Raw genomic sequence first — 25,379 nt, 5'->3', positions numbered from 1 at the left:
AAATTCGCGGACAAGACGACTATTTAAACCTTCTGCCCATGCCTGAAATCCTTCTTCGCAAACGTGGTCAAAGCCTTGCGTTCGCGAAGCCCAACATAACCTTGACCAAAATTCCTCTTTTGCGATCGCCAACACGATGTTTCACTCAAACAAACTTACGCGATCGCGTTACCCCACTCGTGAACGCGTTGAATAAATTCCCCTGAAGCTCAGCTGCCCATTTCTTCTACGCGAACGCGACAACACCACCGTGAACGCGATGCACAAATGCCCAGCCCTTCGGGAATGCGGAGCCTTCCTCGCGAATGCGAAGGCTTAAATTTCAGCTTCCTCAACTGACCCTTGGCGAACGCGAGGGCCCTTTCGCAAATGCGAAGGTCATTTTTCTGCAGCACTGACCTGCAATTTTCTGCAGTTCCAAACTTCATGGAATGGCCCAATTGACCACACGAAACTCACCCGAGGCCCGCAGGACCTCAACCAAAGACACCAACATATCCCAAAACCTTGTTCAAACTTGTACCAATCTTCAAAACACCTCAAACAATATCAAATCAACCAAAACACATTGGATTCAAGCCTAAGTTTTTCAAAATCTTTGAATTCTGATTTTGATCAAAAACCTAACCAAACCATGTCCGAATGACCTGAAACTTTGCACACACATCCCAAATGACACAATGGAACTACTGCAACTCTCGTAATTCCATTCCTACCCATATATGAAAATCTCACCTATCAACCGAAAATCGCCAAAAACTCAATTTCGCCAATTCAAGCCTAAATCTACTCCGGACCTCCAAAACTCATTCTGATCACGCTCCTAAGTCCAAACCATCGGAACTCACATCTGAGCCTTCTAACACATAAGTCAACATCCTGTTGACTTTTCCAACTTAAGCTTCCTCAAAAGAGACTAAGTGTCTCAAACCTTATCAATTCCTTTCCGAACCCTAACCAATCAACCCGATCACATATAGAACTATTATACAAAGCAATAAGAAGCAGAAATGGGGAAAACGGAGCGGTAACTCATGAGATGACTGGCTGGGTCATCACATCCTCCCCAACTTAAACAAACGTTCATCTTCGAACGAGTCAAGAAATATACCTAAAGCCTCAAATAGGTGAGGATATCTGCTCCGCATCTCCCGCTCGGTCTCCCAGGTAGCCTCCTTCACGGGCAGACCTCTCCACTGCACTTTCATTGATTCTATATCCTTTGACCTCAACTTTCGAACCTGACGACCCACAATAGCTACTAGTTCCACATCATAAATTAGATCATCATCCAACTGAATCGTGCTAAAATCCAGAATATGAGATGGATCCCTAATATACTTCTGGAGCATAGAAACATGAAATACCGGATGCACACTCGACAAGATGGGTGGCAAAGCAAGCTCATAAGCAACCACCCCAATCTTTCGAAGCACCTCAAAAAGCCCAATGAACCGAGGACTCAATTTCCCTTTCTTCCCAAATCTCATAACACCCTTCATGGGTGAAACCTTCAACAGAGCCTTCTCGCCAACCATGTAGGACACATCACGAACCTTCTTGTTAGCATAGCTCTTCTATCTCGACTACGCTGTATGAAGCCTCTCCTGAATCACTTTCACCTTGTCTAAAGCATCCTGTACCAAGTCAGTCCCCAATAGCCTAGCCTCGCCCGGCTCAAGCCAACCAAATGGAGATCTACATCGCCTCCCATACAAAGCCTCATATGGAGCCATCTGAACACTCGATTGGTAGCTGTTGTTATAAGGAAAATCTACAAGAAGTAGAAATTGATCTCATGACCCTCCTAAATCAATGACACAAGCACGCAACATGTCCTCTAATATCTGAATAATGCGCTCGGACTGCCTGTCCATCTGACGGTGAAAAGTTGTGCTCAACTCAACTTAAGTACCCAACTCTCACTACGCAGCCCTCCAAAACTACGAAGTAAACTGAGTGCCCCTATCCGAAATGATAGAAACTGGGACACTATGCAAACGAACAATCTCCCAGATATAGATCTCTGCCAATCGCTCTGAAGAATAGGTAGTACACACAGGAATGAAGTGCACGGACTTGGTCAGCCGATCCACAATCACCCAAATAACATCGAACTTTCTCAAATTCCGTGGAAGTCCAACAACAAAATCCATAGTGATCCTCTCCCACTTCCACTCTAGAATATCCATCTGCTGAAGCAAGCCACCCGGTCTCTGATGCTCATATTTCACCTGCTGACAATTGAGACGCCGAGCTACAAATCCCACTATGTCTTTCTTCATTCTTCTCCACCAATAATGCTTCCTCAAATCTTGATACATCTTTGCAGCACCCAGATGAATGGAATACCACGAGCTATAAGCCTCCTCCAGAATCAACTCCCGAAGCCCATCTACATTGGGCATACAAATCCGGCCTTGCATCTTTAATACCCCAGTATCACCAATAGTCACATCTCTGGCATTGTCATGCTGAGCTATGTCCTTAAAGACAAGAAAATGCGGATCATCATACTGGAGCTCTCTGATGCGATCATATAAGGAATACTGAGAAACCACGCAAGCCAATACCCGACTGGGCTCTGAAACATCTAACCTCGTGAACCGCTTGGCTAAGGCCTGAACATCCATTGCAAGAGGTCTCTCCCTAACTGGAATATGTGCCAAACTCCCCATACTCACTGACTTTCGGCTCAAAAGCATCGGCCACCACATTGACCTTCCCCGGATGGTACAATATGGTGATATCATAATCCTTAAGTAACTCCAACCACCTACACTACCTCAAATTGAGATCCTTCTATTTGAACAAGTGCTGGAGGCTACGATGATCAGTAAACACCTCACAAGACACACCATACAAGTAATGCCTCCAAATCTTCAACGCGTGAACAATGGCAGCCAACTCCAAATCATGGACGGGGTAGTTCTTCTCATGGGGCTTTAACTGACGAGAAGCATAAACAATAACTCTACCCTCATGTATCAATACACAACCAATACTAACTCTTGAAGCATCACAATACACAGTATATAAACCTGAAACTGATGGAAAAACTAGCACTAAAATTGTGGGCAAACCTGTCTTGAGCTTTTGAAAGCTCTCCTCACACTCGCCCGACCATACAAATGAAGCACCCTTCTGAGTTAACTTGGTTAAGGGCGAGGCGATATATGAGAACCCCTGAACAAACTGGCGATAATAGCCTGCCAAACCAAGAAAGCTGCAAATCTCTGTGGCTGAGGACGCTCTGGGCCAACTCTGAATCGCTTATATCTTCTTCGGATCTACCTAAATACCTTTGCTGGACACCACGTGCCCCAAGAAAGCCACTAAATTGATCCAAAACTCACACTTGGAGAATTTTGCATAAAGCTTCTCCTCCCTCAATCTCTACAATACAACTCTCAAATGCTCTGCATGCTCCTCCTGACTATGCGAATACACCAGAACGTCATCAATGAAGACTATGACAAACGAATCGAGATAAGGCCGGCACACGCTGTTCATCAAATGCATGAATGCTGCTGGGGCATTGGCTAGCCCAAAAGACATAACCAAGAACTCATAATGACCATATCGGGTCCTGAAAGTTGTCTTAAGAATATCCGAGTCCCTAATCTTCAATTGGTGATAACCTGAACGGATATCAATCTTGGAGAACACTCTCGCTCCGTGAAGCTGGTCGAATAAATCATCAATGCGAGGCAAAGGATACTTGTTCTTAATTGTTACTTTTTTCAATTGCCTATAATCAATGCACATCCTCATAGTGCCATCCTTCTTATTTTCCAATAGAACTGGCGCATCCCAAAGTGACACACTAGGCCGAATGAACCCCTTGTCAAGGAGTTCCTGAAGTTGCTCCTTTAACTCTTTCAACTCCGCTAGTGCCATACGATACGATGGAATAGAAATGGGCTGAGTGCTTGGCACCAGGTCAATACCAAAATCAATGTCCATGTACGGTGGCATGCCTGGCAGGTCTACAGAAAACACATCGGGAAATCCCTCACAACTGGAACAGAATCAATACTGGTTGTCTCAGCTCTGACATCCCTCAGATAGGCTAGATACGAAAGACATCCCTTCCCAACCATACGCTGGGCCTTCAAGAATAAGATCACTCTACTGGGAACATAATCAGTCAAACCTTGCCACTCGATCTGTGGCACACCCGGTATAGTCAATGTAACTATCTTGGCATGACAGTACAGAATAGCACGACACGGAGATAGCCAATCCATGCCCAAAATGATATCAAAATCTACCATACATAATAATAAGAGATCCATTTGGGTCTCCAGACCCCCAATAGTCACCACACATGACCGGTACACACGGTCTACAACAACAGTATCGCCCACTTGAGTAGATACATAAACAGGTGAAACAAGAGACTCACGGGGTGAATCCAGATAATGAGCAAAGTATGATGACACATAAGAAAAGGTAGAACCGAGATCAAATAATACAGAGGCATCTCTGTGGCAGACTCAAATAATACCTAAAATCACGGTATCTAAAACACTAGCATATGGTCTACCTGGGAGGGCATAGAAATGAGCCTGACCACCACCTGATCAACCTCCCCCTCTAGGGCGACCCCTAGTTGACTGACCTTCACCCCTAGCTGGCTGGGCGGGTGGTGAAGTAACTGGAGCTGAAGTCGAGAGCTAACCCCTCTACTGAGACGGACCATCATGAATACGAGGACACTGCCTCCTCATATGCCCAAACACTCCACACTCATAACAGGAACCCCTGGCATCGAAATGACCAGTAGAAGGACCTAGCAATGATGAACCCTGAACTGATGGAGAACGGGACGAACTCTGGGCAGGAAGGGCACTGAGTGATGAGTGGACCTGATGAAAACTGTGAGAACCATGACTCGATGATGCCCCACAATAAACTAGGCGAGCTGAATAAGCCTGCCTGAATGGACGGCCTCTGACCTACTGGAACTGACCCCTCAAAGGAGCACTGCTAAAGCTACCAGATCCTTGAGGCCTCTTGGCCTCCCTCTCCTCTCACTCCTGGCAGCGAACCGACTCAATCTCACAGGCGATGTCAACAACCTCCTCAAAAGTAGCACCTGTCACCCTCTCCCTAGTCATGAGAATCTGAAGCTGATATGTGAGGCCATCAACAAACCTTCTGATCCTCTCTCGATCTGTGGGAACCAACCAAACCGCATGAGGGGCTAACTCAAAGAACTACATCTCATACTACGTCACAGTCATCTCTCCCTCATGCAACTGCTAAATTGCCTGCCGAGCTCCTCTCGGAGAGACTGTGGCACATATTTCTCCAGAAAGAGAACAGAGAAATGCTGCCAAGTAAGGGGCGCTGCACCAACAGGCCTACACCTCTCATAAGCCTCCACCAAGTGAAGGCATCCCCAAAAAACTAAAAGGTAGTGAATGTTACACTAGTGGTCTCTAGAATCCCCGTTGTATGAAGCATCCTCTAGCACTTATCTAAGAAACCCTAGGCATCCTCGCCCTCTGCACCGCTGAAAGTCAGAGGCTGGAGTCTACCAAACCTCTTTAGTCGATGCTGCTCGTCGTCCAGCATAACTGGTACCACAAACTCCTGAGCTGGTGCAACCGGCTGGGTTGGAGGTGCCCTCGGTGCCTGGAGTCTCTATATAACCTGCTCAGGTGTGCGAGCAACGGGAGTCTAGGTCCCTCCCAGGGACTGAGAAGTAGTTGCAGTTGTAGTAACTGAGACTACTTGAGCTAAACCGGTACACACTGATAAAATCTGAGCTAAAGCCTCCTGAAGGCCTGGAATCACAATAGGCATAACTGGAGCCTGAGCTGGTGTTGTTGTAGCTTCCATAACTGGGACCTAATCCTGAACTAGGACAACTGGTGGATCTGCAGGTGCTGCCCTAGCTGCTCTGCCCCTACCATGGCCTCGACCGCGTCCTCAGACTCTAGTGGCCCCAGCTAGTGGTACTGGTGGTCGTCAATTCTGCCCAGTAGCACGTGTCCTCACCATCTGTGAGAGAATGGAATAACAAAAGTTTAGTACTTGGATCAACAGATTCGCACGACAAGAATTTCAAGAATATGAAGTTTTTTCTAAAGGTTCTGCAGCCTCTTGACGAAAAGTACAGATGTCTCCGTACCGATCTGCGAGACTCTACTAAACCAGCTCATGACTCGCGAGACCTATATAACCTAGGCTCTAATACCAACTTATCACGACCCCAAATAACAGTCGTGATGGCACCTATCACTTTACTAGGAAAGCCAACCCAACCATTTAATCACACCCCATTTCTTTTAATAAGCCATTTTCTAACACGTGTTTAAATACCAAATTTTTATAATAAGTGTTTAAAATAACTAAATGTGCGGAAACCAATAAAAAACATAAGAAAACACAACCTCAAATATCTGGTGTCACGAGTCTAAAGCCTCTAATACATAATTGACTGTCTAATACAACATAAGTCTAGAAAATGCGGAAAAGAACAAGATAGGAAGGAGAAAACAGGGTTGCGGACGTCATGCCGCTACCTTACAATCTCCGGCAAACTCTGGATCAGCTGAGGACCTTCACTCTATCGTTCGGGAACCTGGATCTGCACACAAGGTGTAGGGAGTAACGTGAGTATGCCAACTCAGTAAGTAACTAAAGTAAATAAGGTCTGAAAGTAGTGACGAGCAGTTAAAAATCATATAAATGAATAGGCAACATGATAACAGATCCAATTCCACAATTTAAAACCAATTTCATCGAAAAATCATAATTTTCAGTTTAAATACTTGAAATCATACACTTAGCAATTTCTTACAATAGAGGCTTATTTTAAAAGAAGAGTGAAATTAGTAAAAAAATATCATAACTGGGCCTCTCAGGCAAAGTGTCGTTCAATATATGGCCTCTCGGGCAGCCTCTCAGTCACTCAGTACTCAATCTCAGCACTCAAGCTCATTAATATCTCATAATAATAGAATTCATAGAAACCGCTGCGGCGTGCAGCCCGATCCTTAGTTTATAGTCGACTACGCTCACTGGGGGTGTGTAGACTCTGGAGGGGCTCCTACAGTCCAAGCGTCATATCGCTGCGGCGCGTAGCCCGATCCAATATATATATATATATATATCGTTGCGGCGTGCAACCCGATCCATAAGTCATACATATATAACTATCCTCACCATTAGGTTCTCAACCTCTCTCAGTCATTAACCTCACAGCCTCTCGAGCACAACAGTAGATATTAGAGAACTCAGTCTAAACAGTTCTCACATTTAAAAGTAGTGTGATAAAACTAGTTTTAAACATTTAAACTGGTAAAACATGACTGATATGCTTTCAACAAGTAGAGTGAGGAAAAACAGTAAAATGCCCCTAAGGGTCTCAACAGGTCGGCGCAAGGCCCCAAACATGGCATACAACCCATAATAGAGTATAAATGACTAAAGTACGAAATATCATAATATTCCAAATCAAATATGCGGCTTAATAGTCGCTACGGGACGGACCAAGTCACAATCCCTACTGGTGCACGCCCACACGCTCTTCACCTAGCATGTGTGTCACCGCATTTATCAAAACAAGCCAAAATACCGGGGTTTTGTACCCTCAGTTCAAGATTTACAATGGTTACTTACCTCAAACTGGTGAAAATACTACTCCGCAATGCCTTTGCCTCTTGAATCGGCCTCCACTCATATCGAATCTATCCAAAATCAGAATCATGGGGTCAAAATATGCTAAGAGAACGAAGCCCAAGCGAAAACAATCAAATAATACCAAAAATCCCCAAATTGGACAAACCCGGCCCTTAGGCCCACGTCTCGAAACTCGATAAAAATCTCATGAATGGAATCCTTATCCTCCCACGAGTCCATACATTCCAAGAACACTGAAATTAGAGTCCAAATGACCCTTTAAATTCTCATTTTAAAGTCTCTTAATCTCAAGCCCTAATTTCTCAATTTTAGGCTTAGATTTCACGATTTATTAGGTAGATTTCACATTAGAATTGAGTTTTAAGTCCAAACTTCTTACCTCCAAGTGATTCCCCTTGAATCCCTCTTCAATCTTCTTCAAAAATCTCCAAAAACGACCAACAATGGAAGAAATAAACCCCAAATTCGCGGACAAGATGACTATTTAAACCTTCTGCCCAGGCCTAAAATCCTTCTTTGCGAACGCGGTCAAAGCCTCGCATTCGCGAAGAACAACATAACCTTTTCCAAAATTCCTCTTTCGCGATCGCGTTGAATAAATTCCCCCGAAGCTCAGCTGCCCATTTCTTCTACGCGAATGCGACAACACCATCGCGAACGCAATGCACAGATGCCTAGCCCTTTGCGAATGCAAAGGCTTAAATTCCAGCTTCCTCAACTGGCCCTTCGCGAAAGCGAGGACACTCTCATGAACGCGAAGGTCATTTTTCTGCTGCATTTACCTGCAATTTTTTGCAGTTCCAAACTTCATGAAATGGCCCGATTGACCACCCGAAACTCGCCCGAGGCCCCTGGGACCTCAACCAAAGGCATCACCATATCCAAAACCCGTATTCAAACTTGTACCAATCTTAAAACACCTCAAACAACATCAAAACAACCAAAACACATCGGATTCAAGCCTAAGTTTTCCAAAATCTTCCTAATTCCGCTTTTGATCAAAAACCTAACCAAACTACGTCCGAATGACCTAAAATTTTGCGCACACATCCCAAATGACACAATGGAACTACTGCAACTCTTGAAATTTCATTCCGACCCCTATATCAAAATCTCACCTATCAACCAGAAATCGCCAAAAACTTAATTTTGCCAATTCAAACCTAAATCTACTCCGGACCTCCAAAACTCATTCTGATCATGCTCCTAAGTCCCAATCCACATCCTGAAGCTATTCGGATCATAATAACTCACATCCGAGCCTTATAATACATAAGTCAACATCCGATTGACTTTTTCACTTAAGCTTCCTCAAAAGAGACTAAGTGTCTCAAACCTTACCAATTCCTTTCTGAACCCTAACCAATCGACCCAATCACATATAGAACCATTATGCAAAGTAATAAGCAGTAGAAATGGGGGAAACGAAGTGCTAACTCATGAGACGACTGGCCGGGTCGTCACAGTAGAGGCCGAGGAGGGCACTAGCCCGAGGTAGGGGACGAGCTTTATATTTGCAGGAAGTCTATTCAGGGTAAGTATTTTGAATGTGGTGCTTTTGGAGATATTTAAGAGAGTATTCGGCGGCTTATGAGCCTTATATGGTGTGGTTTATGCTTGGGTCTCGTGTGGTAAGTTTGGTTTGAGGATTGCGGTATTATGGCAAGGAGAAGTATCAATTCGAAGGTAATTCATAAGGAACTTGGATAAATAGGATAGATTGGTAGTAGGTCTGATCGACATGGTAAGGGATATGATTAGTTCTTGGGTGCTTATAAGGTAATGAGTTTCTACAAGTGTTTCGTGGCAATGCTCTTGGAATTTGGTGACCAGTGTAGATTGGTTGAGTTAGAAGGATTCAGTCCTGACGGTTTGATTTTGTGCAAATGCAATTCGGAGAGTTCTTGATGGTTTCTACCACGATTAGAGATGTATATTTTCTATTGGCGTGAGGAGCAAGTGATGTATAGTAATTTTCTTCTAGATTGTATCAAATGGAAAGTTCTTGGTTAATGGAGTACGTAGTTGCTTGTGGCTCAGAATGGATTATGAAGTTCTCATATTTTTCATAGGATGGCATGGTATATGCATTATGTTGTGTAGGGTTGAGATTTGCATGTGTAAGGTCACAGTTCAGTTCTGAAATGAATGTCATAAATTCTTAGGCAGCACTGGCAGTTTCAAATGACTAGGTAAATGATATTACAAATTGGTGCGGCATGATGAGGGTAAACATTTCAAAAAGGGTAATGTGTTTGAGTTAAGGGTACTTCCTTGGTATTGCGGCACTCTCTTGTTGGATCGACTGTTGATATTTAAGTTTGCTTGGTGGCATAGAAGAATTATAGGAGTATCCCTCGTGGAATGATCGAGTATTAGAGGTGTGTTAAATATCCAGGCGGTAGAGTTGAGATCGGATGGGGTGATTCATGTGCTTCATGGATTTTGAGACTGAAAATTCTCATAAACAGGTTATTTCGTTGTGGTGAACTATGAAGATGTGGGCAAATCTAGTTAGATGATAGTATGTGCCATGATTCAGGCATTGTGAACTTTCGGAGAGTTATTTATCTATTATGGGTGACTAGAGTTGATTTGGGGTTCATTAGTAAGCCAATATGAAGGTGTTCTATACCGAGTTGAATATTTTGACTCCGGACTGCTATTATTGGGGAAGGTGTCATTTGGGTGTTAATAAGCTTATTCATGTCCTGAGATATGTTTGTGAGTTACTCTTGTATGCTACGCGGGATTGTGATTCGTTGATTGTATGCACAAATGATATGGTTTTATTTGAGCTTTACAACGGGATTTGAGCGAAATGGGCATTTGGGTGTTGTATGATTGATTGCGCATTGGATTTGTTCTTTCGGACTGGTATGGCATTGCGTCATTTGCTTCTCCGTGGTTATGGTGATTCACTTTTGGTACTAGATATCAAATTGCGCATGGTAGTTGATTTTGAGCATGGTGACTTGAGGTATTTCATGTGGACCAGTGTTTGGATAGAGTCGCGCATTGCAACAAAGTTATGTGGAGGTATGATTCTTTGGGTTAGATTCGTGTATTCTGGTTCTACGGTATATGATAGGTTGTTAGCATCAGGTTGTGGTGGTACTTGTGAGTTTGCGGTACAACTCTCTCATTTGAGTTATTTTCCATGATTTGAAAACATTTGGATTGTTGCTTGTTGGTGCGCGAATTGTACGGTTTGTGGCTTTAGATTGTATTGATGTGTCATGTCACTAGAGTAGTCGTGTTGGATGAGATGAGGTCATTGGGATCTATAATGAATACTATCAGATTCGATTTTAGCATGTTGGAAGGATAATATTGGGATTCGGCTTCGAAATTTACTATGGTCTTTGCCGAAGGAGAGGGAGCTCCATGACTGGTTGATCTGATGAATAGTTATGACTTTCTGTGTGTTTCATTCATCATTGGCAGTATCCAAAAGTGTTGGAATGAGGCTTTGGTTTGATAAGTGTCTTATTACCGGAATCGGGTGGTTTGAGAAGCTGTTGTGATTAGAAGTTATCGCTATGAGTGTTTGAGTTGTGTCGTATATCATGTGATTTCCATCTTAAAGTATGGTTATGACTTGATACATTGTGTTCAAACTTATTCGGTGTGTAGATGTGAGATTCTGATCTTATGGATAATTTCGAAAGTGGAAATTTGGTTCTAAGGTTTATGGCTAGGTTGGATTGTGAAATTTCAGTTATATTGTGCTATCAAACCTATATGAGATAGGGTGACGTGGTATCACTCCCGGGTATGTGCATGGTAAGGTTACACAACAATTTGATGGTTTTCAGAACAACTATATGCACGTTCGAGGACGAACATATGTTTAAGAATGGGAGGATGTAATAAGCCAACCAGTCGTTTTGAGCATTTGCACTTCGCTCGCCAGTTCTTGGGCATGAATAGACCAGTATGATGTTTTATGACGTAAGTCAATCGTCTGTTTTGGTTTTCAGGATAATCAGAATAGATTTGGAAGAACAATTCTCAGCTTGAAACTTTAAATTTGAAATGTTTGACTAGATTTTGACTTTTTAGTATTCGATCTTGGATTTGGATTTTTATGATTTGGCTAGCTCCGTTAGGTGATTTTGGACTTCGAAGCACATCCGGAGTGTGATTTGGAGGTCCGTGTAGAATTAGGATTGAATTGGCAAAATTGGAATTTGGTATTTCTCGATCGGCAGTGGAAATTTTGATATTGTGGTCAGAATGGAATTCTGGAAATTGGAGTAGGTCCTTGTGATGTGTGTGCAATGTTTCAGGTCATTCGGATGAGTTTTGATAGGTTTCGGTATCGTATGCAAAATTCAGAAGTTTAGAAGTCCCTAGGGTTGAATTCGATGGTGATTTGGTGCTTTGATGTTGTTTGGAGTGATTCGAAGGCTCTACTAAGTTTGAATGATGTTATGGGATGTGTTCGCATATTTGGTTAAGGTCCCGACGGCCTCGGGTGAGTTTCGGGTGGTTAACGGACCAATTCTTGGTTTTGGAAGTTGGCAGATTTTCTTCTATTTTGTTGTAGAGAATTCACTCATCACGTTCAGGAGATGGCTATCGCATTCGCGAAGGGATGTTGAGAGGGGAAGCTGGGTTTTCTTCGCGTTCGCAATTTAGTTCATGCGTTCGCGAAGGTTCATGAGTTTAAGCCTATGCCAACAGTCATTTGGAGCTTCAGGCAATTAAGTCTACGCGTTCGCATTAGATAAAGAAGAGTGTCTTCGCGTTCGTGAGTGGGTCCTCGCGTTCGCGAAGAAGGGACTTTTGGCCTGAGGCAGCTTGTGCTTCACGAACGCAAGGGCATTACCGCGTTCGGAAGAGGAATAATCTAGGCGGAATGTTTAAATTCAAAAATGAGGGTTTGAGTCCAAAATTCAAAAATTCAATAGAGAGCTCGAGAGAAGGCAATTTTGGAGGGGATGTTTAGAGGAGTGATTGGGGTAACTGTTCTTCACTCAAATTTGGTTAAATTCCATGATTGAGTCTTGATTTGTATCATTTAATTTGGGAATTTGGGGTGAAAATTGGGGATAATGGAAGAAAATTTGGAGAGTGGATTTTACTAATTCGGATGAACATTTGACGTCAAATTTTGGTGAATTTGATATGGGTAGACTCGTGAGAGAATGAGATTTCTATTATCGGATTTCAAGACATGGGCCCGGAGGTTGGGTTTGAGCCAAATTGGACATAAGATACCTAAAGAAGAATAAGGAAAAGGAAAACATTATTGTAAATGGCACGAGAAATGGACTCACTCTACAAATAATTGTGTAAAATTCGGGATTTTTGGTCTAATTTGAAAATTTTCGTATGGGTTTCATTCCTTTAGCATATATTGATAATAATATACTTATTTTGGTTAGGTTCAGAGCATTTGGAGGACGAATCGTGAGGCAAGGGCATCGTGGGCTAGAGTTTTGGCTTGGTTTGAGGTATGTAACGCTTCCAAACTTGGTTTTGAGGGTTTGAAACCCAAATAATATGTTATGTGATTAATATTGAAGTGACGCAAATGCCAAGTAACGGGCGCGTGGGCGTGCACCGTGAAATTATGGCTTGTTTTATTCCATGGAACCGCTTATAGACTCTTTCTTGTTGATATGCGTGTTGTGATTATATGATTAAGGAAATGAACTATAAATCATGCTAGGGCTTCACGCCAATACTGTTGAGACCTAAGTGGTCGTTTATTCCTGTCATCTCATTAGTTTCATTGATATTCTGTACTCAGTCTTGTTCATGCATATCATATCATGTCTCAGTCTCGGTTGTTGTTATTTTGGCACATCATATTGTTGTTTCGGGCTAGTTTCATGGCATTTTGAGCCCGTGTGTGAGAGACTAGAGAGTGATGATTGAGCGAGGACAAGAGCCTGAATACGAGTGACAGTTATGGGATCGGGCTGCACGCCGCAACAAATTATTGACTATGCCTTCGTTGGCTTGTTATAGCGTTTGGGCTGAAAGGAGCCCCTCCGGAGTCTACACACCCCCAATGAGCGCAGATGATGTTTTGAGGGATGGATTTCCCTGGACATGGATTTGTCCGAAGTATTGATATCTGGAGATGAATTTCTCTGCAGGGTTGGATTACCCTTGTTTCCTCGGTACGGAGTGACTTACAGTCAGTGATGAGTATGTTCCGGGATGGATTTCCCTGGGTCGGATGGCCATAATCGGTGCCGAGTGGTTGAGTGTGTTCATATATATGTATATACCTGGAGATGGATTTCTCCTCAGGGTTGGATTACCCTTGTTTCCTCAGTACTGGTTTATTTGCAGTTAGTGTTCTATATGTTACGGGATGGATTTCCCTGGGCTGGAAGGCCATATGCAGTACCGAGCGGTTAAGCACTTGAGAATGGAAACATACAGTGCATTTTCATGCATTTTGGCATTGACATGTAGAGTTTTGATGAGCTTTATACTTCATGTTGTTCGGATTGATATTGTCACGACCCTAAACCCGGACCCAATCGTGATGACACCTCTCACGAAGACAAGGCCAACCATCACATTCCCATTCAGTTTTAAGCAGTTAAACAATACGAATTAAGTCTGAAACATAATAAATAATCCCATAGTATAAGCAGTGAACATCACAGTTTGCAGAAATAAAACCCAACACAGCCCGATATCGGGGTGTCACCAGTCATGAGCAACTACCAAATCCTAATAATACAAGAAAGGTCTACAAAGCTACTACAAAGTCACTAATCAGGGAAAGGAAATGAGATAAAGGGGGAGAAACACGGGGCTGTGGACGCCGAATAGCTACCTCGTGAACTCCGAAATCTGTCGGGAGCTCTCAACCCTCTCGAGCAGGATCAACAACACCTAAATCTGCACTGGGGTGCAAGGAATGAAGTGAGTACTCCAACTCAGTGAGTAATAATCATAAATAAAGACTGAAAGCAAGAAATCACGTAAGGCACATTATAGGCTATAAGGAAGAAGTAAAAGCCAATAAAACAGTGAAGTAGTAAAGATGTGTAAAATTACTGAGTTCAGTTTAAACTTCATAAAATGCCTTTTTAACAATTAAGCAAGCAAATGACATGCAAATAGGAAAGATAAACACATAAAGGATCGCCTCTCGGGCACAATCAATAAAATCCGCCCCTCGGGCAATATCTCAGAAACCATACCAACCCCTCGGGCTATATCTCACATCACAATGGGTACCCGCACTCACTGGAGGTGTGCAGACTCCTGGAGGGGCCCCTTACGACCTAAGTACAATATCAAGCCATATCATGGCATCATCATTAGGCTCTCGGCCTCATATCAACAAGCCATCTCGTGACATACATATCTCAGTCCCTTAGCCTCATAATCATAATCAGTGTTTCCTTACAACATAGGCCCTCGTCCTTACTCAATCAGAATCCCACAGCCACTCGGGCAACAGTAAAACATAGTGCTCAGTCCAAAATATCATTTAAAATATTATTTAAGTGTTAAAGTAGAGTAAAAATGGATGAGTTATGAAAAGCAGTAGAATATAGCATGACGGAGTTCAAGTATAAAGTCAAAACAGTGAGAAAATATCAATAAAAGTCCCCTAAGGGTTCAAATAGTTGGCACGAGGCCCAAATATAGCATTCAGCCCAAAAATAGTCAGTCGGGACGGACTAAGTGACAATCCCCAATAGTGCACTACCCCACGCTCGTCATCTAGCATGTGTGTCACCTCAATATAGCACAACGATGTGCAATCCGGGGTTTCATACCCTCATGACATCATTTACAATCATTACTCACCTCAATCCGGTCCAACTCTAGCCCGCGACACCTTTTCCCCTCGAATCGGCCTCCACTCGCGTCGAATCTATCCAAAATCAGAATCACGGTGTTAAAATATGCTAAGGGAACGAAGCACACGCAAAAATAATCAATTTACAACATAAATCCCAAAATTACCAAAACCCGACCCTTGGGCCCACGTCTCGGAATTCAATAAAATTCACATCACTACGAGTTCATACATATTAAAAGTACCAAAATCCGACCACCAATGGTCCCTCAAATCCTCAAGTCTAGGTCTCCAATACCAAGCCCTTGTTTTTTCAATTTAACCCTTAAATTTCATTAATTATAGCTCTAATCCGTGAAATAATACCATAGGAATGAGTTTTAGGTCCAAAACCCTTACCTCAATGAAGTCCCCTTGAAATATTTCTTTAAAATCGTCCAAAAAGCTCCAAAGCCGACTTAGAAATGGTGAAATAGTTCAAAAATAGTGAAGGAAACAATTTATACATTCTGGCCCAGGGATTTTGCATCTGCGACCCAATTCCTGCTTCTGCGGTACCACTTCAAGACCACCGCATCGGCGGTCCTCACTTAAGTCCCAACTTTCCGTATCTGCAATGAACATTCCGCACCTGCGAAGGTCACAACCGATTCTGCAGTTCCTGCCTTCCTAGCCATTTTCCGCTTATGCAACCTATCTTCCGCATCCGCGGCATCGTGCCTACGGTCCCGAATCCGCAGGTACGGAAACAATAGAAGCAGCAAAAATCTGTAGTTCCTCCAAACTCCCAAACTCTCCGTCAACCCTCTGAAATCACCCCTAGGCCCCCGTGACCTCAACCAAAAGCACAAACACATCCCATAACCTTATTCAAACTTATAACAATCTTCAAAACACCTCAAACAACATCGAATCTACCAAACCTCATCAGATTCAAGCATAAGTTTCCAAAATCTTCCGAATTACACTTTTGATCAATAACCCAACCAAACCGCGTCCGAATGACCTGAAATTTTGCACACACATCCCAATTGACACAACGGAACTACTGCAACTCTCGGAATTCCATTCCAACCCCTATATCAAAATCTCACCTATCAATCGGAAATCACCAAAATACCAACTTCGCCAATTCAAGCCTAAATCTACTCCGAACCTCCAAAACTCATTCCGATCATGTTTCTAAGTCCCAAATCACCTCCTGAAGCTATTCAAACTATCGGAACTCACATCCAACCCCTCTAACATATAAGTCAATATCCAGTTAACTTTTTCAACTTATCTTACTCAAAAGACTCTAAGTGTCTCAAACCTTACCAAAACCTCTCCGAACCCGAGCCAACCAATCTGATCACTCATAGAACCGATAAATAAAGCAATAAGAAGAAGAAATGGGGGAAATAAAGTGGTAACTCGTGAAACGACTGGCAGGGTCGTCACAAGTATTTACTTTACTGCTGAGTTGTATAATTGAATTTCCAGCAGTCGAACTTTTCTGTTTAGTTTAATTGTGTTATAATTGCTGAGGTTTATTTCGTCACTACCTATCAGTCCATAGGTTGGACTTGTTACTTACTGAGTTGGTGTACTCACATTACCCCATGCACCTTGTGTGCAGATCTAGGTATCTCAGGCCACGATAACGGTTGTTGACTATTTCAGTCGCAGATTATCACCAGAGATAGCGAGGCAGCTGCCTAGCGATCACAGTCTTGCCTTCACTACTATAAAATAAACCTATTGCATCGGTAATTTAGCATCGGTTACATTAGTACCACATATCTCTCTATGGAGACAGTTTTGTAAAATGACTCTATGGGGACGGTTCTGTGTAAAAAAGAGTACTTCATTTCCCTCCAATTATTTCACTAAACCCGCCAATGCTCCCTTTATAATTAAAAAATAATTAGAAAATTACACAGTATCAAATTAAAGTAAAAGAGGGTCTTCTTCTTTTCTTCAGTTCATTGAGAAAAAGAGCTCAAATCAAAAACCCTCTGAAGCTTCTTCAATAGCGAAAATCGGCTCCACATGCGAAGGAATTCGACCAGTCAAAGTAAAAGAGGGTTTTTCTTCTTTTCTATTTAGTTCATTGAGAAAAATCCTCCAGTGAAGCTTCTTCAAGAGCAAAAAACGGCTCCACATCCAGTGAGACTTTGACCAGCGACGGATTTCGACTAGCGAAGGCTTCGACCAATATCGCTCTCTACCATAATAGGTCTGCATGCTCTCCTCCATGGCTTACCAGTTCCCTATCTCTAGATTTTCCATTCAAGTGTTTTTGCAAAAGATTACAAAATACACAAATGGGTTTCTATGAAGTTACTATCTTTTGTTCTAATTTATATTTGGTTTTTAATTTTTGTATGGTTTAAAGTTTGTATCTCAAATTTGGTGAAGATTTGAGTTTTCCGTGAAAAAAATCAATGATAAAAAATTAAAGAAGATTGCTTAAATTTTGGGTTTTGTTGTTGTTGTTGCTTAAATTTTGGGTTTTAGTAAAATTGGAGTTTGAGAAACTGGGTTTCAATTCTTTGAGCCAAAATTTTATTCAAAGTTTATTTTGTACTGAATATTGAGTTTACTGCTGTTTAGAAGGAATTAAAGCGACAAATACCCTTCAAAACTCCATTGTTGAGGTCGACAAAGTTCTAAAACTTAAATAGGGAAATTTAAAGTTGGGAGAGTTGGAGAAATTGCCGTATATATGTGGGGATTTTACCTTTTTGTTGGTTTTCTGGTTGTTTGGCTCTTGTGTTCTAAAATGGGTGTTTTATATGCATATCCTAAATTTTTTATTAAAACTATCCTAGTGAAGATACAACCACAAAGAACTAGTCCTTTAAGCTCGTAAAAAATGACGTCGTCCCATTGTATGAGAACATAAGCCCATATTATTTGCACTGTCCAGTTCTGTTGATTGCCTGAATAGCCCAAAGATGTTAATATCTGCTGCTTGCACATATAGCCTTGTTCCATATGGACTATAGTCCTAATATGATAATTGGGTACATAGCCTCTTTTTTGTTGTATCACATTTACTGTCCTTGTGTTGTTGATGTGGGATTTATCATACTGCATCATTACCATTTCCAGTATTAAATATAATCTCTCGGTCATGGTTGCATGAAAACCAATACTCCATTCTGCTCCTAAATTTGAAAGCAACTACTGCCCATATTTGTGTTCTTGCTCTATTCAATTGTTTCCAAAAAAATATTGTCAGTTGGAATCAATTGTATCCAAAAAATATTGCCAGGATTGCCATGTCAAATGTCCTGTCCAGCACTGCAGCAGCATGTGGATTTGATGTCGATTGTCTTGTGCTCTCCTTATTATTTCCTTTGAACTCTGTGTATAGTTACTCCTTTGGAATATCAAATAAGAGTACTGCATTGAGATTATGTGTTTCAAAGTAGGCTTTTTACACAAAATTCTGAGCCAAATCCAGTAGTTTGAGTATTCTTTCTTGTGACTCTAATGGGCATCAGTATCATTGCATCCCTTATACTGTAACATATTAAATGCCATCCATATGTTAATTGTGGCAACTTATACATACCTACTGAAACATGAGTTTGTTCGTCAGTCCATGTTAGTGTAACCATGAATACTATAATTGTAGCTTATTGGAATAGGGATTACTAATTGTTGATTTACTTTTGTGTCTCATAGGATAAATGAGTTATGGAGATAAAAGTTAGATGGGTCTCTGAAGATCCACTGATGAGTATATTCGTGGTGTGATGATTTTCTTGATAAAGCGTTTGAACGATCTTCCCAAGAAAATGAAATATTATGCCCCGTAAAAAGTGTTTTAATTGTTATTGGCATTATAGAAATGTGGTGGAGGATCACTTAGTTGCTTATGGGTTTACACATGGATACACCAAATGGGGTTTTCACGGAGAAGGGTTTTCCTCAAAAGATTTGCCACATCCAACCAATGATGATGATGGTTCTGATATGCATGACGATATTGATGGTCTGCTTCATGATACTTTTAGAAATGTAGAAGGTGACTTGAACCATGAAGGAGTGAGAGAGGGACCATCTGAAGATGCAAAGAGATTTTTTAAATTAGTGGAAGAAGGAAAACAAGAGTTATATCCAGGGTGTGAAAATTTCTCTAAACTGGATTTCACTATTCAGTTGTTCTTGTTTAAATGCATTCATGGGTTGAGTAATGTGGCATTTTCAGACTTGTTAGACTTGATAAAAGAGGCATTTCCATTTGCTAAGTTAACCGAGTCTTTTCATAAGGCAAAAAATGTGATAAAAGATTTGGGTCTACATTATGAGAAAATACATGCATGCCCTAACGATTGCATGTTATTTTGGAATGAGAATGAGAAGACAGATAATTGCTCTGTGTGTGGATCTTCTAGATGGAAGAATGTGCGTGGTGGCTTGACTAATAGGAATACCAAAGTCGCTGCAAAGGTTTTAAGGTACTTTCCTTTAAAGCCTAGGCTTCAGAGGATATTCATGTGTCCTGAAACAGCTGTAGCTATGAGATGGCATGCTACCGAACGAACCAAAGATGGCAATATAAGACATCCTGTTGATGGGGAAGCTTGGAAGGATTTTGACTTGTTGCACCATGACTTCTCTAAAGATCCTCGTAATGTTAGATTGGGTCTTTCAAGCGATGATTTTAACTCATTTCGAACCATGAGCATTTCTCATAGTACATGGCCAGTCATGTTAATGAACTATAATTTATCACCATAGATTTGCATGAAGCCAGAGTATATAACGTTGTCAATGATCATTCCAGGTCCATCATCTCGAGGAAAGGATATAGATGTGTACCTACAATCACTAATTGCTGAGTTGAAGGAGTTGTGGGAAATGGAAGTAGAAACATATGATGTTGAAACTAACCAATCCTTTGTAATGCATGCAGTCTTATTGTGGACAATTAGTAATTTTCTAGCATTATCAATGCTTTGTGGATGGAGCACCAAGGGGAGATGGGCATGCCCCACTTGTACTTATGATACTTGCTCTCAATATCTCAAACATAGTTATAAGATGTGTTACATGGGGCATCAGGCATTTTTACCACATGATCATCCATTTCGGAAATATAAGAAATCATTTAACGGTAAAGAGGAGCATAAAGCCATGCCTACTCCCTTATCGGGGGTAGACGTGCTTGAAGAACTGCGTGAATTCAATAATGTCTTTGGAAAAGGACAAAAGAAAAGGCCTCAACATAATGACGGTCCGTGGAAGAAAAGATCCATCTTTTCTGAATTGCCATATTGGGCACATAATAAATTGAGGCACAATCTTGACATGATGCATATAGAGAAGAACATATGTGATAGTTTGCTTGGGACTTTATTGGATATACTTGGAAAGTCCAAGGATCATGTAAATTCTCGCTATGACTTGGATGAAATAGGGATACGCAAGGAGCTTCAACCATTAAAAGATGATAAAAATGGAAAAGTTCATCTGGCTAAAGCTTGTTACTCCATGAAACCGGAAGAGAAAAGATTATTTTGCACCGTCTCAAAAATGCCAAATTACCAAAAGGGTGTGCCTCTAATATATCACATTGAGTGCAAGTGGATGAGATGAAAATATCAGGATACAAGAGTCATGATGCTCATTTCATAATGCATTACTTGCTCCAAGTTGCGGTTATAAAGGTGTTACCCAAGAATGTCTCTTTCACCTTGATTTGGTTGGGTAATTATTTTAGAACCATATGTAGTAAGGTTATAAGGCAAAGAGATCTTGATACAATGCAGTCTGAAATTATAGATATAGCATGTGAGCTTGAAACAATTTTCCCACCAACCTTTTTTGATATAATGACACATTTGCCTATCCATTTAGTAAATGAAATTAAGCTTGGTGGTCCGACTCATTTGCGTTAGATGTATCCCTTGGAGAGAAACCTGTGTAAGTACAAAGCATTTGGCCAAAGAGTGCTTGAATTTTTGTTCGAGATACTTACATGATGGGGTGAAGACAAGATTCAGTCGCTATCAAACTGAGGATGATGAATGCATTCAAATAGAGGGAGATGATTCTTCACCTATATTTCCTAATATAGGTCATCGAATCGGAAGTAAGAAGAAAAGGAAAGGCAAGACTTTTGACATGGATTTATAGTTATGGTCTGAAGCACATCGATATGTTTTGTTCAATACTGGAGATGAACAAGTTGAGACACTTATCAAGTAAGATAAAATATATAACTGTCATTTGTAGTTTAAACTTTAAACTTCATTTTTTTCATGATAAGATATTTTAAACTTTATCTCCAATGGTCTAATGATTAAATTTTATATTTGTACTTATAGGGAACATAAGAATTTAATTGACAATCATACTAGAGGAAATGCATGGTTAAAAGCATGAATTCATAGTCGAGAATTCGAAAAATGGTTTAGAGAGAAAGTTAAAAATGTTGAAGTGCCCAATCATTTAAGGTGGCTAGCTAAAGGGCCTAATACAGTGGCTAAAAGATATAGTGCCTATTTCATTAATGGATATCGATTTCATACAATAGAACGAGATGCTCCATGCTTGACTCAAAATAATGGAGTGACTTTGTCAGGAACAACAGATAGTTTTGCTAGTGCTAGAAACTAAAATCCCATCGATGGAACGGTTATCTACTATGGAGATATTCAGGATATAATTGAAATTGATTATTGGGACTGTTTTAGTGTTTTAGTGTTGTACTATTTAGATGTTATTGGTTTCATAATGAAATTGATGGATATGGATTAATGCCGGTGTACTTCAACAAAAAATGCAGTATGGATGACCCTTTTGTACTAGCATCTCAAGTACATCAAGTTTTTTATGTGGAGGATCCAATTGAGAAAGATGTTTATTATGCAAGAAATAAAGTCCCTGTTGATTTGTATGATTTGGAAGAAGAGAATTGTCCTAATATTGGAGAAACGATTCGGAGAGAGCCTAATGATGATACCGGTTCATCAAATATATTACTCGACGTGGATGCCAGATGGTCGAGAGAAGATATACCTGCTATATCATTGATATGCCTTCTCAATCACAAGATACAACTATGGAAACATTGGAAGAGGAGGATGAGTATAATGATATTGATTGGGATTAGATGGAGGCAGATGATTGATAAATGATCTTTTGAATTTCTTTAAATATATAGTCGTCATTGTTTTTTAATGAGTAATAATGCCATTTTTTAGAAATATTATGTGATTGTTTTTCTTGTTTGTATGCTTTAACTTTTTGCAATTGTTTTTTCCTTACAGCTCTATATTGAATTGCTTCAATTTTACAGGTTTTAGACCCGCAACTGTTACTGATTGTAGATTCAAGTAATTTGCATAAAGTTTCTCTTTCAAGTAAGTGGCACAAAATTTCTCTTTCATGCCTTTTCTTCCTTTTTTTCTTTGTTGTGTTCCATTGTCTAACCTGATTAGCTTTGATTTTCTTAAACTTACACAAATTTAGATGTCATGGGTCAAGAAGGGTCTTCAAGAAAAAATAAAAAAGGAAAAAACTCATCATATGTTCAAGCTGGAAGTTTATCATGTTTGGCAAAAAAAAGAGAATATCATTGACAACAAAAGAAACCGTTCAAGCTATACGGTCAGAGAAAGATCATCTGATAAAACTAATTGAAGAACAACCGATAATAGGAGAACGATCTGAAGCAAATAAACGACATGTAGAGGAGCAATTTGTAGAGGGGCACATTGTAGATAAGCAGATGCAAATAGATTCTACCACTCCTACAGCTAATGAACGATCTGAAGAACAAGGTAAGTCTACATAACTTAGAATCTTACTGAATTCATCCATCACCTCTGATTTTTTGTAATTTGTTGTAGCTTCTGGTCCTGTAACTCCAAATAAAAAAAGAGGCAGGACACAAATGTGTAGTGTCCATGGCCGAAAGACGCGTAAGGTGATCACGCTTAACAATTTGAATCAGCCCATTGGTCCTACTAAAGAAGATGTAAGAGAGTTTGGTAGCTTCCTCGGTACACTGGCAAGGACTGCAACTCTTTGCCCGCGGGATATAATGGATTGGAGGAAAATGGACACAAAAGACGATTTATGGACATATACTAAGGTTTAAAGTTCCGATCCAAATGTTCAGTTATTTGTTAAAAGTATGTTACAATTTCTGCTAATCAAATGAAATCAAATTGTAGTTGAAGTATGATATTCCTGATGCTGCAAAAACATGGACTTTGTTTTCAATTGGAAGTGCTTGGAGAAGGCATAAAAATCAACTGAAGAAATATTATTATGATGCCTATCAAAATGATGAAGTTCGAATGACAAAAAGGCCCGATTATATAACAGAATATCAGTTTAAAGAGCTCCTGAAATATTGGAGTTCTGATAAACCACAGGTAAAGTTGCTAGTGATATAGTTAGAGTTCTGATATGATTTAAGGGCCTTTGAAGTGCATCTCATGGTTCTTCTGATATAGTTGCTAGTGCATATCTGGGCATCTCATGGTTCTTCTGGCATGATTTAAGGGCCTTTGAAGTGCATCTCATGGTTCTGTGCATCTGTGCATCTCATCGTTCTTCTGATATAGTTGCTAGTGCATTCTACTTTTTGAGCATGTCAGATATCAAATTCTAACTGGTGGGGAAACTCTTAAAATGGAGAATTCACTGATTTTATAGAACTTTTGCTAAATTGTTTGTTTTTTGATTATTTGTAGGTGGAGAACTTGAAGTAGGCGACCAAAGTGATGAAGATCTTACTTAGGAGTATTAGGTTGATTCATGATGAAACTAGAAAAATTTTATTTTTGTACACTTTGGAAACTTATGTGTTTTAATTCACTGGCAGATATTGTTAAATGTTTTGCTTTTATGGATATTACACCTATTATGGATTCTGATTTTGTTTAAAAATAATTTTTTTCGTAAATTATATATATTTCAAGGTATGTTACATTGTTGGTTTGTATAACTGTTGCAATAGAGATATGATAGGCGTTGCAGTAACCCAGAAAATAACCGTCGCAATATATCATTATAACTGTTGCAATAGCATGAGCCCCAATCACATAAGCCAAAAGTGACCGTTGCAATAGTATAACGTAATCGTCGCATTAGCATTAAGTAACCGCTACAATATTATAAAATATCTGTAGCAATAGCCTGAACAGCAGTTGATAATGAACTCTATTGCAACGATTTTTAACCGTTCTATAGAGTAAAGAATCGTCGCAATATCATTCATAGAGTAACCGTTGCAATAGACCATCGTATGCATCAGTTATGAAACCGTTACACTGAACCGTCTCCATAGCTCTATTGTGATGATACCTGTTGGAGCAGCTGCAAAACCGTCACAATACCTCTACGGCAACGGATTTAATACCTGCCGCAACGGTTTTGGAACCGTCCCCATAGGTCTAATTTCTAGTACTGCTTTCTCCTTCTTTATCTTCCTTCTGGTATACTTTGGCTACTTTTAAATTTCACCTTCCTGATACTGATGTGTAGAATTCATAATGATATAGAAATGTCATAAGTCTTGACACCCTCTAATGTAAACCTTAGTTTCTAGCCAACTACACATCCTAATGATCTCCAATTATTACTTATAATTCTTGAATCCATTAAAACCATTCTTTCGAGTTATCCACTCTACTCAGGTTTCAATTAAACTAATCAAACAAACCGAATGACCTGTGCCCCATTAGTACGACAACACATAAGGAAGTAACCCATCCTTCTAAGAAGTCGAGTGGTATCCTACTCCATACCCGTTACATCTGTTACAACAACAACTAATTCATCCAATGTTTCTCATATACCCATAAAGCATAACACAACCCTTATCCAAAATTTCCTTTACTCGAGTCATCCTCGATCTCAACCCCTATAAGCCATAACTGATTTGCTAGTATGCCTCAAACTGAAATTGATACGACATTTAGCCGCG

The 25,379-nt window shown here is 40.5% G+C and overlaps 1 protein-coding gene across 3 annotated transcripts; it reads left to right on the top strand.

Annotated features, from left to right (window-relative positions):
* Window positions 1–17,376: 17,376 nt before the first annotated feature.
* On the top strand, window positions 17,377–24,314 carry LOC104237688 (uncharacterized). 3 transcript variants are annotated; one of them, XM_009791877.2, is made up of 6 exons: window positions 17,377–17,660; window positions 22,740–22,803; window positions 22,913–23,223; window positions 23,293–23,537; window positions 23,620–23,823; window positions 24,145–24,314. In XM_009791877.2, exons 3-6 carry the CDS (start codon window positions 22,992–22,994, stop codon window positions 24,160–24,162), a joined length of 699 nt encoding a protein of 232 aa, XP_009790179.1. In that variant the 5' UTR covers window positions 17,377–17,660; window positions 22,740–22,803; window positions 22,913–22,991; the 3' UTR covers window positions 24,163–24,314. The 3 variants fall into 3 exon arrangements, with proteins under 3 accessions (XP_009790179.1, XP_070016853.1, XP_070016852.1); XM_070160752.1 differs by lacking the exon at window positions 24,145–24,314 and having other exon boundaries at window positions 23,293–23,720; XM_070160751.1 differs by lacking the exons at window positions 22,740–22,803; window positions 22,913–23,223; window positions 23,293–23,537; window positions 23,620–23,823; window positions 24,145–24,314 and adding an exon at window positions 19,118–20,383.
* Window positions 24,315–25,379: the final 1,065 nt, after the last annotated feature.

This window comes from Nicotiana sylvestris, chromosome 10 (assembly GCF_000393655.2).
Source record: "Nicotiana sylvestris chromosome 10, ASM39365v2, whole genome shotgun sequence".
NCBI lineage: Eukaryota > Viridiplantae > Streptophyta > Magnoliopsida > Solanales > Solanaceae > Nicotiana > Nicotiana sylvestris.
Note: the sequence above shows the minus strand (reverse complement) of the source record. Positions and strands in the feature narration are given on the sequence as shown.